Source organism: Malurus melanocephalus, unplaced genomic scaffold (assembly GCF_030028575.1).
Source record: "Malurus melanocephalus ecotype Western Australia unplaced genomic scaffold, MMel_1.1 scaffold_707, whole genome shotgun sequence".
NCBI lineage: Eukaryota > Metazoa > Chordata > Aves > Passeriformes > Maluridae > Malurus > Malurus melanocephalus.
In genome coordinates, this window is record NW_026623939.1 from 197,865 (window position 1) to 214,330 (window position 16,466).

The 16,466-nt window shown below is 45.1% G+C and overlaps 1 protein-coding gene across 1 annotated transcript in view; it reads right to left on the bottom strand.

Moving 5' to 3' along the window:
- Window positions 1–13,925, bottom strand: part of SIDT1 (SID1 transmembrane family member 1) — a 35,403-nt gene extending 21,478 nt beyond the window's left edge. Inside the window, exons 1-4 of the mRNA XM_057384401.1 lie at window positions 13,505–13,925; window positions 1,635–1,756; window positions 469–639; window positions 209–254 (exon numbers count right to left, since the gene is read on the bottom strand). Coding sequence (XP_057240384.1) covers window positions 209–254; window positions 469–639; window positions 1,635–1,756; window positions 13,505–13,693 — 528 coding nt within the window. The 5' untranslated portion in view covers window positions 13,694–13,925. The remainder of the gene's footprint in view (window positions 1–208; window positions 255–468; window positions 640–1,634; window positions 1,757–13,504) is intronic.
- Window positions 13,926–16,466: the final 2,541 nt, after the last annotated feature.

The window sequence follows — 16,466 nt, forward strand, 5'->3', positions numbered from 1 at the left end:
CTCATGGGTTTTTAGAGGACCCAAATGTGTCCTCAGAGTGACTGAATCACTGTTACCTCCTCACTATACYCACAGAAAATTCAACAGTAAGGAAGTTTCCCCATATCCTATGAGGGAAAATACCTGGTTATAAAAGACTTGCTATCTCTAACAAAAGATCACATCAGACACTTGCCTGTGGTAAGACATACACAAGATTCCTCCTTACCTGGGGCTGGGAGGGGCTGGCAGTGAAGTTAAAGGCTTTGTTGGTCCTAGAAAGCAAATGCCAGAATATTGAAGTCTGAAACTTTCAGAGCTGGAATACATACAAAGTACCCTCAGATTAAACAAAAGAAAAAAATATCCTTTTTTTTTTTGTCTGGGAAGGAGAAATAAGGGAATAGTAGGCAGATGGACCAAATCCCTTAAGTGATGTTCAAGTAATAAATGAAGAAATTGCATTTGTATTCTCACATCCCAGCTTACTCAAGTTGGAAGTTCTCCAGCCTGGTGACTAGCAGCTCATATGCAATATTGAACGGTGCCATGGAAGCGACATCCACAAATATAACCTGGTCWGAGGGTCTTGTTTCAGGTGCTGGCTCAGAGGGACAGAGGGTCCGACTCACTTCTTGGTAATTGTAAGTCCTCTGATAGCTACAACAGTYAGGGGAAGGAGGGAGAGAGAAAGYAGGATGGGAAAGAGAGAGAAAGAGRTTGGTGGGGGGAGAGAGAGAGAGGGAGAGCAGTTAAAAAATTATTCAGCACAACTAAGAATGGCATMATTTTTCCCCTGCTTGCATAACTGAAACTCCCATTTGCAAGGCCAGGAGCATTCAGCCTTTTATTCAGCATTCAAACTCCACCTCTGTTGCCTCCTGCAGTCTGCTCAAGGGACTGGTAACTCCCAACATTTCCCTTCCCTTGGGGATGCCCATGACAGCTGTGGATCTCTAACATCTGCCATTTAGCAGAGGCAAAGAGAGCAGCAAGAGCCACAGCTGTACCCATTGCATCAGGCATAACACTGCAGGATATCTGCTGCTGGCACCAGGATTCAGTCACAGGATGAAGCTCCTCATCTTAAATGGTCTAAGTGTCTGCAAATTCTCTGTATTTGCCACTCAACAAGCTCTGGGGTTGATGAAGATACCAAGCAGTGTAGCTTTCGCAAAGAAACAATCCCAAAACAGCCACCCCCTAGAATAAACTTAACTTAGGTATTCCTGAGGTGARAAACAGMAGCTYTTTTYCCCCAAATGCACTGTAAAACAAAGTTAGGGTGCTCTTTCAAGAGCCTGTTCAAACCCTGCTCTAGAGCTGAGGAACTACCTGGACACATGGCAGGCACTGTGGAATGACAACAATGACATGTGTTAGAGATTCACTGACTGGTGATACAGGCAGATCCCCCACACAGAAGCCTCCTGGTACTCTGTGCACATATTTGAGAGGCTAAAAGCCAAGAGCAGGCTGCCAAGGAAGAGGTTAACTAAAAATCCTGGTCTTCCTACACCCAGCTGGCAGTGAGCAAGCACATCCTGCAACCAAGGCAGGATGCACAGGTTACAAGGTTGTAGCATTTGGGGGAGGCTGCCCATGGGTACAGCTAGTAGGTGAGTGTGTTACAAAGAAGAGATTTCAGTACTCACAGGCCTCGAAAAATCAGTGGGACCTGCCAGGAGAGCACTCCCTTCTGCTGGCGAACCACGAACAGCACGGGGTATCGGAGGTTCTCGGAGCTGCTGTTCACATACACCCGCACTGCATCTACCTGGGGGAAGAGAAAGCACAGGCAAATATAAGCTGAAAGTGAGAGAGAACAAACCAGCTCCAAATTTAGGTGGGACAAGCCTCTCCCCTTCCTCAGTCTGACCTAAGTGCTGGCAATCTGCACAGGGAGATCAACAGTGTTTGTCACTTAGACTGATTATWCAGATCCAGAGGTCATTTACAGAAGTGCCTCTCTGCTGATGCTGGAGCCCAGAATCACAGCTCTGTGCCCAGGCCAGAGGTGATTGTCACCACAAGATACAGTGCACAGATGCAGAATATGYAAAAGGAAGAGAGTTCAGTAGCTTCTGCTGGGAGCAACCACAGTAACTTTGTCTCTAAACAAACAAGACAAAGACGCAAAGCTACAACTAAGAATTTCTTGCTGGTACTCTTACGTACTCAACTCAATCAACATTGCTGGGAAAGTCACAAAGATTACATCAATAGCCAAGGATGAACAAGCAGGTTAGCAGCTGGCTCTCATGTAAACAATTCCTAGATAACCATAATCCCACCTAAAAAACAGGAATGCACTGCTGACTGCCCTCAAGTGGACAAGAAAGGCTGCTTGYGAAAAAGGCAACAACTGAAATTTTTCATTACATTATCACACACACAGTTGCAAAGGSAGGACAGCTGTGGCACCCTCAGTTCACTATCTGAGAAGCAAGCAATTTGCCTGCACTACATGGAAATATCACCCTTACAATTTAAAAAGAGCATCCCTTCAGYTCCCTCTCCAGAACCATAACACTGATCAAGAAAACAAAATATGAGAATCTACAACTCGTAATAAGAAACTACATCTCAGTTAGAGGCCTTGAAATAATGAAAGCATATTAAGTAGATAACGCATATATATACATTTTGAATCCCCCACTTCCTGAAAGATTATAATGGACTCTCACCAAATCAGTATTTTACTGATATTTTGACTTTATATCCTGCAAGAAGAGTAAAGGTAGAAGGGAGCACTACCCTCTGAAGAGAACATACAGAACTAGCAAGGCAGAAGAAGCAGAGCTACCAGAGACAGCAGCATATTCTTACAGAACTTAACCCAGGACATGGGTTATGCATACATTACAGACAGTCAGGTTTTCTTAATTTAATGTACATTAAATGAGTACAATTCATTCCCAGCCCTCTCAGCCTCTCTTTATAGGAGAGGTACTCCCATGCCTTTATCAGCTTTGTAGCTGTGCACTGGACTCACTCCAGTAAGCCCATACCTTTCTTATATTGGGGAGACCAGACCTGGACACAAGCAAGATCGCCTAGAGCCAGCTGACCATGGATGGAGACTCCACAACCTCTCTGAGAGACCTGTTATGGTGGCTGATTATCCTCAGTAAGAAAAAAAAGTTTCCCACCTATCCTAGAGAAGGGCAAGGGGAGGGAAACAAGAGCATTGGTGATTAATGCTTTGATAGAGAAAAGCCTGAGAGGTGGGAGAAGGTCCCTTCCCTCTGCTGTGATCCAACAGCCAGACCCCTCATTTGATTYCCCTCTCTCCACAAAACTAAGCTGATTATACACCACCAACAGTATTTATTCAGCTTTGCTGCCAAGTCCATCATCTTATAATAAAAGTAGGAAATAGGAGTACCAGGAGAGGGAGGTAAGATTCTCAAGACTCAATATTCTTCTACATCTAAGCATTTACCCATATGAAAACTGGTATATGCTACATTATTACCACACAGTACTTCTCTACATCCTTACTGTGTTTAGCAGTCTATATATTTGCTCCCTGGAGCAGCTGGTTATAGTTCCTTTGCCCTGCTCCCCTGAAAGTCCATATTCAGGTGCCTTGCACTCTTTTTGGTGTGAYAATATGTGGGCCAGCATCCAGCTGCATCAAGGCAGGACCACYTACAGCCCAAGGAAGGGCTCACATGTGGGATCCCATAATACTTTACATCCCTCTCTGCACTCTACACAGGCAAAGCTGCTTCCCAGGCCACATCCAAATAGGGTGCCTCACACAGAGAGGAACATGACAAAGCCACAAGCAACCATTACAGAACAGCTCATTAAGATCTCAGTCTATTTTAAATTTCACCTCAATGTATCAACAATTCACTTGCAGTGAATAYCTCCGCTCCTTCTACATTTGCACATACCCAGATCAGTCAGGAGCATCACACTCCCTAACCCCATCAACATCTTTATTATAAAGTCCAGGGAACAAACAGGATGATTAAGAAGCTGGACAGATGGCAATTGAGGTTGCAGTCCATCTAGTTATTTGCCCTGCTGCCATCACCACAGCAACACAGGGCCTCTTGTGGGCAGATCCTGCACTTCCAGAGAGGACAGATCCCAATTCCAGGATGCACTCCTGTCTAATCCTCACAGGATCTCATGGATACAGCAGCAACTTCCAAGAGCTTTGGTTGATGGGCATATTTTCTTACACAACAGCTATTCCTCCCAAACACAGCAATAAACAGGTGGGATTTGCCTGTTGGCCTAACTTGCACAAGATGTTCCCATCTAATGGCTGCAAACTTGCAAACAAGCTCGGGTATAAATTCAGCAAAATGTAGGTGCAGTTATGAGGAAGTTTGGGAAAGTGGAGAAAGGATGATCATTTCCCTGCAAACAGGGCTTCTCTTGTGTGTTGTCACTCGCTCTCCAATTTAGTGCTACAGATTAGAAGGAGCCCTAATTAGTGTCTTGGAGAAAGACATTTTCCCTGGCAGGAKGAAGTGTCTAGCAGGAGCATCACAAGGGACAGGGATAAAAATGTAACACTCATGGACTGATGTTTATGCTTTCTTCTGGCCTTCTTCTATTTGACCTACCTTAAACTTTCAATCCATGCTTTGCTTCTAGGTTCTCTTGCCTTKTTATAGACAACATATATATTTTCATGCTACAAATTTAATGAATTCACTATTGAGCCAATGCTAGTAATCCCATCTTTCCCTCTGAAAGTCAGTATTTGGCATTTGCCTCCTCCAAAATATTTTTATAAGAGTGCAAAAAGAAGAAAAAAAAATGAAGATGATGAAGAAAAAAAAAAGGTGATTTATTTACTTCAAGTATACTTCCCCCTCCACACCTTTCCAAAGATTATATCACTTTAAAAACAAGCAGTTCTAACACAAGAACCCCTTCTTGCTACAGAACCACTGCTCCCATCACACACATTTCTGCCTTTTAACACAGAAATAAGATCCCACACTATATGTAGAGACAAGAGGAACTCCAGCGAAAAAAAGCAGAGTTTTAACTGAAAGTTATAATCATCACAAAGACTATGAGCCTTCTCTGCATCCACTCCCACTCTGTTAGCACTGGTGAGATGAGGAGGAAGTTTTGCTGGGCATAAGAGGATCAGCCATGCTGCTGTCATTGCCAGCACTGCTGAGGGACTTCACTTTGGAGCACATTGTTCCCACAGCACACCAAACCAGCTGTGCCTTCCCCTTCCTTGTACACTCCCAGAAGGAGGACTGGCTATATTGCTATTATGATACAGTGCCAGATTTCATCTGCACCCTGCAATCTGAAATCCTCATCTTGGCAAACAACTTGTGTACCAAATGCTCCCTTTGACAGGCCAGGCCCTGCACAAATATTTGTCAGCAATAACCAACCACACTGCTGCCTTTTGCTCTGTGGAGCTGAGGAAGGGACAGGACTGCTTCAGAGACTTCTGCTCCTCACATTCCTTCCCCTGTACAGGGGTTATTCACCAGCCATGCTCATGATAGTTTTGTTTCTCAGATGACTGACCTTGAAGTTTCTTCTGTGTTTCAAGGTGGACAGAGCAGTTAGACAGCTGAATAAAGAGAGAGCTCTCAGCACTGTATAAAAACGTGTTAGACCAGGAAAGACAAATATTTGTACTTCAGTTCCACCACCACCATGGAGATAGGGGGAGGGAAAGAAAAGAAAGGAAAAAAAGTATAACTGAATTCCATTCTCTAGATGGGAACAGGCAGAAGGAGCCAGTCCCAAATTCACACACCTGAACAGAACCAACATGGCTGCAAACATTAGGCAAAATAAACCAGGCTCTTGTTGACATGAAAGAATCCTTGGACCCATTATTAAATCTGCATTTCCCACAGTGATTACACATCGTTTTAAGACTGTGGGGATGTGAATTTAAGGGCAAGGCAGGAGGTTGCAACAACAGTTTGTGCTGCAAGCAAAGGTTTTCAAGGGCTTTACGATGGATTCCTTTCCAAAAGCTCTTGCTAAGCAAAGCCTTTGAGTCACACCAGGGCTCCAGCACACTCTCCACCACACCCACACGCCAGCTCCTTGCTCTGGGGAGCCCATTGGGATTATCAACCCATTGGGATTATCAACCCATTGGGATTATCAACCCATTGGGATTATCAGCCCATTGGGATTATCAGCCCATGTTATGACAGCACTGGGTCCTGGGCCTGCCAAGGCAGCAAGCCAAGCCCATGGGCAGGGAACACATCCGCCAGCAAACACACAGCTCCTGCTTACAATGACAGGGCTCAGCACAAAAAACCACTCAGCTGCTGGTACTGGCTGCTGCACCAGAAAGAAGTGTTTCATTTGTATATAAACACTGAAATTAAGTGAAGTAGGGTTGAGCCAGATGGACTAGAGCAATCGAGGCAGTGAATGAATACACCACCAGTGCCAAACTCTGCTGGTCTTCCCACTGACAAGGCAACAGGGGGAAGCACAGACCCTGAATGAAAATAGTTATGAGGCTGTGACAGGTTTTAGAGAACCTTTTTCCTGCCCGTTATGAGATATGAGCATCACTCCTGGCTGACAACAAAACAAGTGGAGTCCAGAGGATCATTCCCTTTCAGCTTTTCTCTGTCTCTGTGCTCCAATGTCAATAAGTCTTAATTGCCAAAAGTAGTCTGTCAAATAGCCTTGGCCCACAGTTTCCTTCCAGCATTTCTGCCAGGAGTATTAAATACCCAAAGCAGCAGAAATGAAGAGACAGACTCTGGGTATGTCAAGCACAGCCCAATTACACATTAATGTAATTGCTCCAGGATTAGTATTTTTCATTTAAATGTTTCACTTTGTGCAAATATGCTGTGTRGACTTACAGTCTGCCATGGACTTTCCCATGTTTGCAACAGTATCTGTGAAACATAAATGGAAGCAAGACAAATATAAAGCATGATAATATTTATCTTTCTCCATTTTTGAAATTTTGCCCTCCAACCAGTGTCACTAGGGAGTCTCCAGGACAGCCAGAAAGAGAAACTGGGAGTAGCCATGCTGGACAAAGTAGGTACCTGTTTCTCAACACCCTCAGACTTCAGSAAGATGCTAAAAATAAACAAATCTGGTTTTGAACAGACAGTTAAGGAACAAACTACTCTGCAATAACTGCATTTTCCCAAACCACAGTAGCTGGAACCCTGGGCCAGGCCAACTCTTGAAACAAAAAGGTTTATAACCTTTCCAAATTTGCTGTAACYCCAAACTGATGGCAGTAACTCCAGGGACTGCTGTCAGAACAGATACCTGGCTCTTTCCTAGCTCCCAAATTCTTCACCTCAGTAACACCTTGGATGTGGATTGAATTACAAGTTGTAATTCATGATGTCTTTTTTTTTTAACCTTTTTTCATTTATTTTAAACTACACTGAAGTAGCCATTTCTATGCTCAAAAAAAAACATCAGTGTAAAAAAGTAAGGAAGGCTGTATCTGAAATCCTCTGTGGTTCTCCAAAGCATACACAGCAGGGAATTATGTTTGCTTATGCAAATGTACTAAACTATATTTTCAAACTGAGCAGATGGTACACCCTTGCAATATACCTTTTACAGTCTGCACTTCAATTCCTTAAATATCCCCTGAAACAGCAGATGAGGTCCATGCAGGAAAAGCTTACCTCCCCATCAACAACTTCTGCACAAGTTATTTGAGGACATTTCAGCCTCTACTTAYAATGCAAATGTATAATAAATTGCTGCACTGTTCTTGGAAAGAGTTCAAACTGAGGGGAGGCATTTTGATGAAGTTACTCTTACTCAGAATTTGTTTTCTTTTTTAATCTAAACATGTTGGAGGTGGGGAGGGGACAGCACAGGGAACAACAAAACCTGATCAGCTTTGATTTTAAACATAACAACCCAACAAGAATCATTTTAAGATTTAGAACAACATTCAAATTCAAAAGATACTTTAGTTCAAGGACAAGTTATCGAGCTTGACAGCATTAGCTTACACATTAGAAATAAAAATAAAATTCTTGCCAGCACTGCAGACACCATCTGAAGGTCTGTGGTCTACCCTGCAAGAAACCAGAGCAGCTTGCAGTTTTTTCCCTAAAGCCTGGAAACTGATAGCCTCTGTCCTTTTGCCTCCTAGGTAGGGAAACCCCCAAAGTSCAAAATCCTAGAAAGATAAAGAATAATTTGAGTTTGAAAATATCTCAGTTGCTCCTATCCTCAGCCCAAAGCAAAGTGCCTCCCACATCATTCTTTCACTTAAGATATCACACTTTGGTCAGTGACAGTTTTCAAGACCATACCTTCTGATTCAAAAAACAGTCAAGTTTGTGTTTTTAGCAGATCCCATACTACTTCTCTCTTTTCTTTTGTTTTCCCCTGTAAGCAAAAGYTTTCTGTGTGACCCTGGGCAGGGTGAGGAGTGGTCAAGAGAACCCACTGAGAAACAGCAAGCACATTCCAAGAGCTGTGTGCTCTACACTGCCCACACTGTCACCTCCTAGGGCTGGCTGTTTTCTTTAAGAAATACAAATTATATACACAACTTACTCCAAAGGGATCCTGTTGAACCTTGCTTGGCTTCAGACATCCTATACTATAATTTGCTTAGATTTTTTTTTTTTTTTTGGATTTGACACTGTGCCTACATTCCTGTCTCATAAGGCATTTACTATTAAGTTCCAGAAATGGTGTGCTGAGGCTCTTCCAGTGCCCTGTGGTRAATGGAGTAGAGCCAGCAACCAAAGAGCAACAGTGTTCAGGCCCTGGAGATCCTGCAACAACAACAGCTTCACTGACATCAGGAGATCTTCTCAGGCAAGCAGTTGTAATYTTTCTCCTTTCTTTGATTTTTACCCACATCTTTGTGGCTAAATTGGTGGGCTTCCACTCAGCATTAAGGAAAGACAGAACCTTAACCTGTTGTCCTCACTACAACTCAGGCTCAGCATTCTCCATACAGCAGACTAAAGTTTTATTGCATGCATGGTGTAGCTGTGGACTGAAAGCTGGGCTGGAGCCAAGACTAACACTATGGAKAACATGTGCAGGACACCATGGGAATACTTTCAGTTAGTTTAGTTCCAGCCTGAAGGGTCCTACATGTAAAACCCAAAGCCAGCTCAGAAGCAAGAGGTGAAAAAAATGCCCCTAAGTCGTTATAAYAGACATGGGTGCTGCTGGAGAGGGACCTACACTCTCACGTCAAACAGCAGAGAACAGCAAACACAGATTTGATCAGTGCTGCTTATTAAAGCAGGTTGCCCTGTGCAGATCAGGGAGTTCCCCTGCAGCTTGCACAGATGGCTTTGGTCTGAGCAAGTGACTCATCACACGGATCCAAAGAAACACACGGGTGAATTCCCATTCTGGCTCCTTGCCTAGAGGAGAGCAAGTGCAACTACCATCCACACCTGGGAAACAAGAGATCCATTCACTAGAGATCAGGGGAACATGAATGCATCATGCTCTTTGGCTGGAAAAGGCACTTGGTCACAAAATTTAAAGCATCTAATTGGAAGACTTTTGATCTTCTTGCTAGTGTTGATACCACTCTTGCTTTAGCAGAGTCAACTTTTTCCCAGCTGCAATCATGAAAAAAACAAAGGATACTGATAGTGGCACCCTCCCTGATAGCACAGCCTCCCAGAGACTGAGGGTAATTTCTTACCCATCACTCCTCAGATGAACTTCACAGACAAGACACTCATTCCAGGGCTACACATCCTCACACTGCAAAACTGCTCGGTAGAGAAGCCATAGCTTAATCTACTGTCAATCACAATTTATGGTAAGATGGGCCATATGGGAACTGAGACTGGGGCTCTGTTCCTAGCCCTGGCAAGAGAGGAGGAGGGAAATAGCACCCACTTTTTCTCTTAAAATAGGTGCAGCTCACTGCTCAGCTTTGGAGCTCATCACAACCAACATGCGCTGCACGGATGTCCAAGAACTGCGTCTGGATTGCAGCAGCTTTGCCTACAAATGGAAAGATGGTTTCAGAGATACTTGGTTTCTAAATATACTCCAAGTGTTTCCCAAATCATACATTCAGCTGACCTGAGCTCCAATTAGGAAAAAAACTCCTGTTGTCTTCCTCCTCACAATATTTTCTGGAACCACTTACATCTTGATTCAGACATAATAATATTAGTGTAATTTGTGTTTTCAACAYATTAACCATTGACAACTGCCAGAGCTTACAATGGTGGAAAGTGTCATTCACTTTGAATTCCTTCAGCACTCACACACACACACACACACCATTCTTTTTGAAAATCCTTGTATTACTGCAATCATAGAACTAAGCAGGTTCTCTTACTTGTCAAATAAAGCCTTCTCCAGTCAATAACAAATCCAGCAGACATGTTTTACAGCACTTTTTCAGGCTTCTAAGCAGGAACACACTGCACTGGCAGCTCCAGCAAACCAGCAAAGGTCTCCTTTCTTTCCCCCTCCCAAGCAGGGACATGTTGAATAGGTGGAACTAGTGTGATACTTTTTTAACCCCCATCTTGGATGTCTCCAGTGTAAACAATCCTAAAATACATATAATACAATAATCCTGTTTGCCCAACTAATTGTTCATCAGACTTTTAACAGTGCACATCTGCCTTTGCTGTTAGAGCATGAAGGCATGGCAACAAGTGACAGAGCTCGGTTTATTACTGTATTTTTTTACACTCACAGTTAAACATTTAACAAACAGCTGTACAGGGGGAAAAATGTCAAAGAGCAGCTAGAAGGTAGAAAAGGCAATTCAAAAAGCAGTAAGACTACCCCACTACAAATGAAGAGTTTCCACCACAAGGAAGGAGTTTGTCCTGAGAGAGAACAGAAGAGGGGAAAACAGCAGAATTCATAGCATCATGCAAATGAATTCCTGTTTTCAGAGCCAGATCACTCCAGACCTGACTTTGTTTCAGAGGGGAAAGCAATTAAACTCATCCACGGCAGCCTTTCCATATGGGAAATGCTCTTTTAATTCAATTATCTTTCCTGTAACTAAGGTTAATCATCCATGTGGTATCTGCCTTGAGTTATCAGAGGCTTCTGGCCGATCTGCCATCATCACAGAGACAGGAAGAGACCAAAAAGACCASGAAGAGCAGAGAGCTCACAAGTGACAGGCAACAGGCAAGCACTGGTTGGCATTCCCCTCTCTAGGAGTTCAAGGCTAAAGACTATAGCAAAAGGCAAGGACTAATAACACTGACATTTTGCAGGACTTGCATTCCTTCAGGAGGACCAACACCAARCATGTCCCTAAATATCTTCCCAACTCTTGGAAAAGAAAACCCTGCCCACAAGAACTCRGTCCCACATTAAAGCCAAGATTTCCACTACCAAACTTCTACATCTTGAGCAATTCTCAACAACAGGGAAATGCAGGACCACCAGGACAGCTCAACCTTTGACCACGACAGCAAGAGGAGACCCAGTCACGTTTGCCTCTCGTGGGTTCAGGGCTGCAGCTGGGGAAGGGGCCACACACACCCARCTAGGTCAGACACCTTCTTGCCAGCTTCCACTGGTTCATCTCAGGAATGGCACTGGTGGAGTTCAGTGARGAATCATAGAATGGGAAGATCATCTTCAAAGATCATCTAGTSAAACACCCTGCCATGGGCAGGGAGACATCTTCACTAGCTCAGATTGCTCAAAGCCCCATCCAACCTGACTGTGAATACTCCCAGTTGTTTGTATCCACAACTTCTCTGGGCAACCTGTTCTTGTGTCTCACCATAAAAAAGTTTCTTCTTTATATCCAAACCAAATCTACACTCTTTCAGTTCAAAACTATTGCCCTTTGTCCTGTCATTACAAAACACTGTAGAAAGCTTTATAATTTTTATAAGCTTTTATACACTAAAAGGCCATAGTAAGGTCTCTCTGGAACCTTCTCTGTCCTCAGAACCTGTTCTGGGCATCCCTCATCAGAAAACTTCCTATAAAAGTCCATCCTTATTTAAATAGTTTTTGTCTTCCAGACGTTTTTTCTAGCAGGAGCTGGTTGCATGGCCCTCTAAGCATATTCATGGCAGTGTTTGGTGAGCTCTACATTGAAAAAAATATTGAATCTCAAATCTGAATTCTCCCTTCTTAGATATGCTCTTCACCACACCTGTGCAGAGATTTCATGTTCCAGCATACAGGACCATGGAGATTAGTCTATTAAAGTTCCTGCTCACACAAGGCAGCAGTCTGTACTGAGCTGTATCGAGTATTCTGTACTTCACAGCCACAGAAACAGCTTAATGTCTAAAAGTAGCCCAGAAGTTGCATTTAGGTGCCTGCAAACACCACTGAGCAGCCATGTGCTTCCTCCCTGCCTCCTCCCACTGTGCTTTCACCTCAGTTATCCAGGAGACAAAGCTTTTTTTTTTGTTGATGTCCAGCAAAAACACACATCTTCAAAGAGCACATTAAATTGAAGGAGCCAGATTCATTTCAATTGGTGAGTATTCATGCCATCAGCCACAGACGACATCTAAACTGACAACAGATCCTCATCATAATATCCAATGCTAGTAATGCCTGAAGAAACCTAACTTACACTACGACCAGCTTCCAAAAGGTGGCTTAAGCCCAAAGTGTGCTTTTGACTTCCTGTGATYATTGGTGACACCCAACAGTTAATAAAGGCTGGGCTCAGTTGCATCATAGCCCAGACAACCAACTGCTGCCCCATAAATACCAGGTGCATTTTATTACRTAGTATATCGGTGAGAAAATGCCATGGTTTCCATTTTCTATTGTTCTGTGCAACTGAGGACAGGAGGGAAGATTCATCCACCCAGTTCACCATCTTTTGGTACATCAGGTCATCTTACTCAGCAATYAACACCCAATCCAAACAACGGGGGCAGAGTTTCCAAGATACCACTTAGCTACTTGGGATAAACACGATACAAAATGTGGGGAGGGGGAAACCCAAAATGACTGGGTATACATAAATGACAGGTTTCTCTCCACCATCAAACAGCCATGGATGGCCCTGGACACACCTCATGTACGTGGCCCTGCCTCACCTCCCGGGCCACCAGGGGAGAGCACCCTGATCCTAAGGAAATGCATAGTGGGGAAACGGCATTTAAGAAGGCTTATTAAGCGCACACACACACTTTTTTTGGTTCGTTAAGCTTTTTTTGTGTTGGGCTTATTATTTTTAACGTAGTACTATTATCCTCCCAACTCCCTCCTAGACTCTAAACCCATTTTGCTGCTGGAAGCAGTGGATATCAAACCCCCCCTTCGGAGGTGGGGGGCACCAAACCCCCTGCCCACCCGCAACTCCCGGGACGCCGGCAGCCCCGTGGAGAGGAAGGTGGAAAGGAGCCCGCAGGTGCACTGCGGCTCCCGACCACCGCGGCAGCGGGAGGATGCGGGCAGGACAGAGGCGAAACCCGGCTCGCTCCCGCACAGCGGCGGAGCCGCAGCGGCGCCGGCACGTCCCCGGCACACACGCACCCCACCCGGGAGAGCGAGGGGGGAACGGGGCTCGTCCCGCCGCGGGGGAACCCGGCGCTCCGCGGGTCGCTCCTACCTGGCCGGGCTCGCTGCGGTAGGCGAAGGCGTACACCCGCTCCGCGCTGATGTTCACGGCGCCCCGGTAGACGCGGCCGAAGGCACCCGGAGCGGGGTTGTCCCCGGGGCCGTCCCCCGCTGCTGCCGCTGTCGCCCAGAGCAGGGCGCAGAGCAGAGCCCCGGGGGCCGGGGCCGCCCTCCCGGCCATGGGCTCCTTCCTGCCGGCCCCGCGGGGCGCCCCAACTGTCTGGCCACGGCAGGGCGARCGGCGAGGCGCTTTAGCTGCGATTTAAAGAAATAGCTCGGCGACACGGACGGGAGGTGGCGGGGGGCAGCCCCGCACACCCCCGCCCCTCGCCCGGGGACGCCGAGCAACTTTCCCCGGGGAACGACCCTCCGCCGGCTGGCGGGGCGGAGAGGGGAGGGGARGGGAAGGGAGGCTGGCCGGCGGGCTGGCCAGCCCAGCGGAGGAGGGTCTGCTCTCTGTGACCGGCCCCAAATTCTGAGCCCGGCTTAGCAGCCGATTGCCAGGGAGCTTTTCCCCTTGGGAAGCTGTGCTGTGAGTGCAGGGACACGCTGGCATCGTCAGGCACGTGGAGGGATTCAGGGCTTCAACACTTCCTGCCCACCGCGTTAGGGGTGTTCTCGTCCCGCACCCTGCCGGCTTGCTGGAGCTGCAGCTCRCACCTGCAGTCCTGCACAAGGCGCTCCCCAACCTGTATTTTTGGCTTCTCATAAGTTTGGGATAAATGCTCTCGTCTTTTAGTTGAACCTGAAGGTGTGAAAAGCAGAAGCAAATGTAATTTAATTTGAAGATGGTTTGGTGCATCTTCTTTTCATCATTTGTGGAACTAGCTACAAATAATACTGTGATGCTCTTAGCCTTTTCAACAAGATGAGAGGGATGCTGTTGGGCTGTGAAAAGGCAAGGGATCTCTCTCTCTCATGGCTTAACTCTCCTGTGTGTTAAAAACACACCTAGGAAATGTGTCAGATCCCATGGTGTAGGGATGCMYTTATAAGGCAGAGAAAATAGGGCATTACTTATAAAGCAATTAGAGGGTTTTTTCAGGCTGAGGATAAMCTTTCWGRAGCCACAGTTTTATAAAGTCAGCCTGCAGTTTCCAACTGCAGTGACTCTGGCCGCAGAAGCTTTCCACAACTTGTGGGTTTTGTTTTCAAGGCTGAGAGATTTCCTGGGGGATCACTTGTTGTCTTTGGAGAAAAAGTTGCAAAGCTCAGCAAAATGAGCCAGCATGCCTTGTGCTGCCGTTTTGATCTCCAGGCCCTTGTGTGATTTCTGCCAAGAGAAAAAAATAAAACAATTGTCAGTGAGTTCTGTTCATCTTGAAGCAGCGTTCAAGTCACCCTGGCTTTTGTCAGAGTCCCAAGAGRTGCATTAAGGGTAAAAGAAACCATTTGTGATCTGCTGGAAGATGGACACTCAACACAAAGATTTTGCCTTTCAACCTGGAGTATCATGCTCTGCAGACCAGATTTTATGTCTCTATCTTGCTGCTTAATTGGATGGGGTRTGATCTGTCCTGGGGGACTTCAAGCAGTGGTGGCACTGGGAGATTCATGGCTTTCTTTCCCTACCTTGTAGAGCTCAGGCCCCCTGAACCCTACAGCTGAACGATTCAGCTCCTTCCTCACCCACTACTCCCTGCAGACCCATAGGTCCCTCTGCCAGGGCCAGCAGCTCTCTAGCATGTGCTGGAGAGAGGACACTAGGAAATTAATTTTCTCCCAGGGAGGAGAGACTTCAAGCAACAGGAGGGGGTACAGCAAAGCAAAAGCACGTAAGGGCCATGCCTGGTTACTCAGAGTAATGTGACCGATGGCACAAAGATGGTGTTCTGCAAACCAGGGTATCTGTGACAGCTGCAAATTATTTTTGTGTTAKTTAGTGTGGTGCATATTTTAGATTGGGATATCAGTGTATTGTCCCTTTCTAGTTGTGTTGTTTTTGTGGCAAGAGTGGCTCCTGATAGAGTCCATGCTTTCCAGTGCAGTGTTACAGTGTTAAAGTGCTTTCCCTGATCGTATGTACATTATGGTATCTTACCAAAGACTACACGTTTCCCCTCATTTTTAATATGAGAATTCAATTTTTCTTAGTGTCATACTTTATTCTTAATTTCATCTCAATATTTTGAGGCAYTTTCTGTGATTTAGCAATGTTAAACCTTCGTTCAAATCTTTGCCTCCAAGGTGTGGTACTGCCCAGCATGGTGTTATTTGCAGAAGTTTGAAGTCAAAGGTCAATTCCACCATTTAAGTTGCTAATGAAMGTAAACAATCCTAGCAGACAGATCAGATCTCTTAGTTTGATATACCTTCCCATTGATAGGATATATCCACCTCACCAGTTTGGGAATTGCTTTAAATCACACACTCCTCACGTGTTAATACCATCTGAGACCAATCTGTCTTTATGAGAGTGGTGTTTGAGACAATAACAAAAGCCCTACTAAAGTCAAAACATGTTTCACCTCTTCCTTTCAGCACCTATTAAGTTAGTTATCTTGGTAAGGGAATAAATCAGGTTAGTTTGACATGATTTGTTCTRGACAAATGCACAGTGCCTGCTGTTCATCACTTTATTGTTATTTAGTTGCTTGCACACTGATTGCTGCACAGCTTTTTTCATTATCTCTCCAGATAACAAATGGAGGTTGGCTGATTTATAACACTTCACTCAGACCYTTTGATAAAGATGAGTAGCCCATTTTCCCTTTTCATTATACCTGGAGCTTGTTCTTGAAGGGCAGCAGGAGGAACTGCTGGATGAGAGGCCCACAAGTGTGTGGTTTTGGGTTTGGTTTTTTTTTTCTCCATAGCACAAAAGCAAAAATCTCATTGCTATTTGGAACAAAAAAAATAAAAAAAAACAAACCCCAAACCAGTAAAGAAATTACATTTCTCCTGGTAACCATGGCTGCAAAAATATCCAGGACAGAGGAAATTGCAAAGGAATT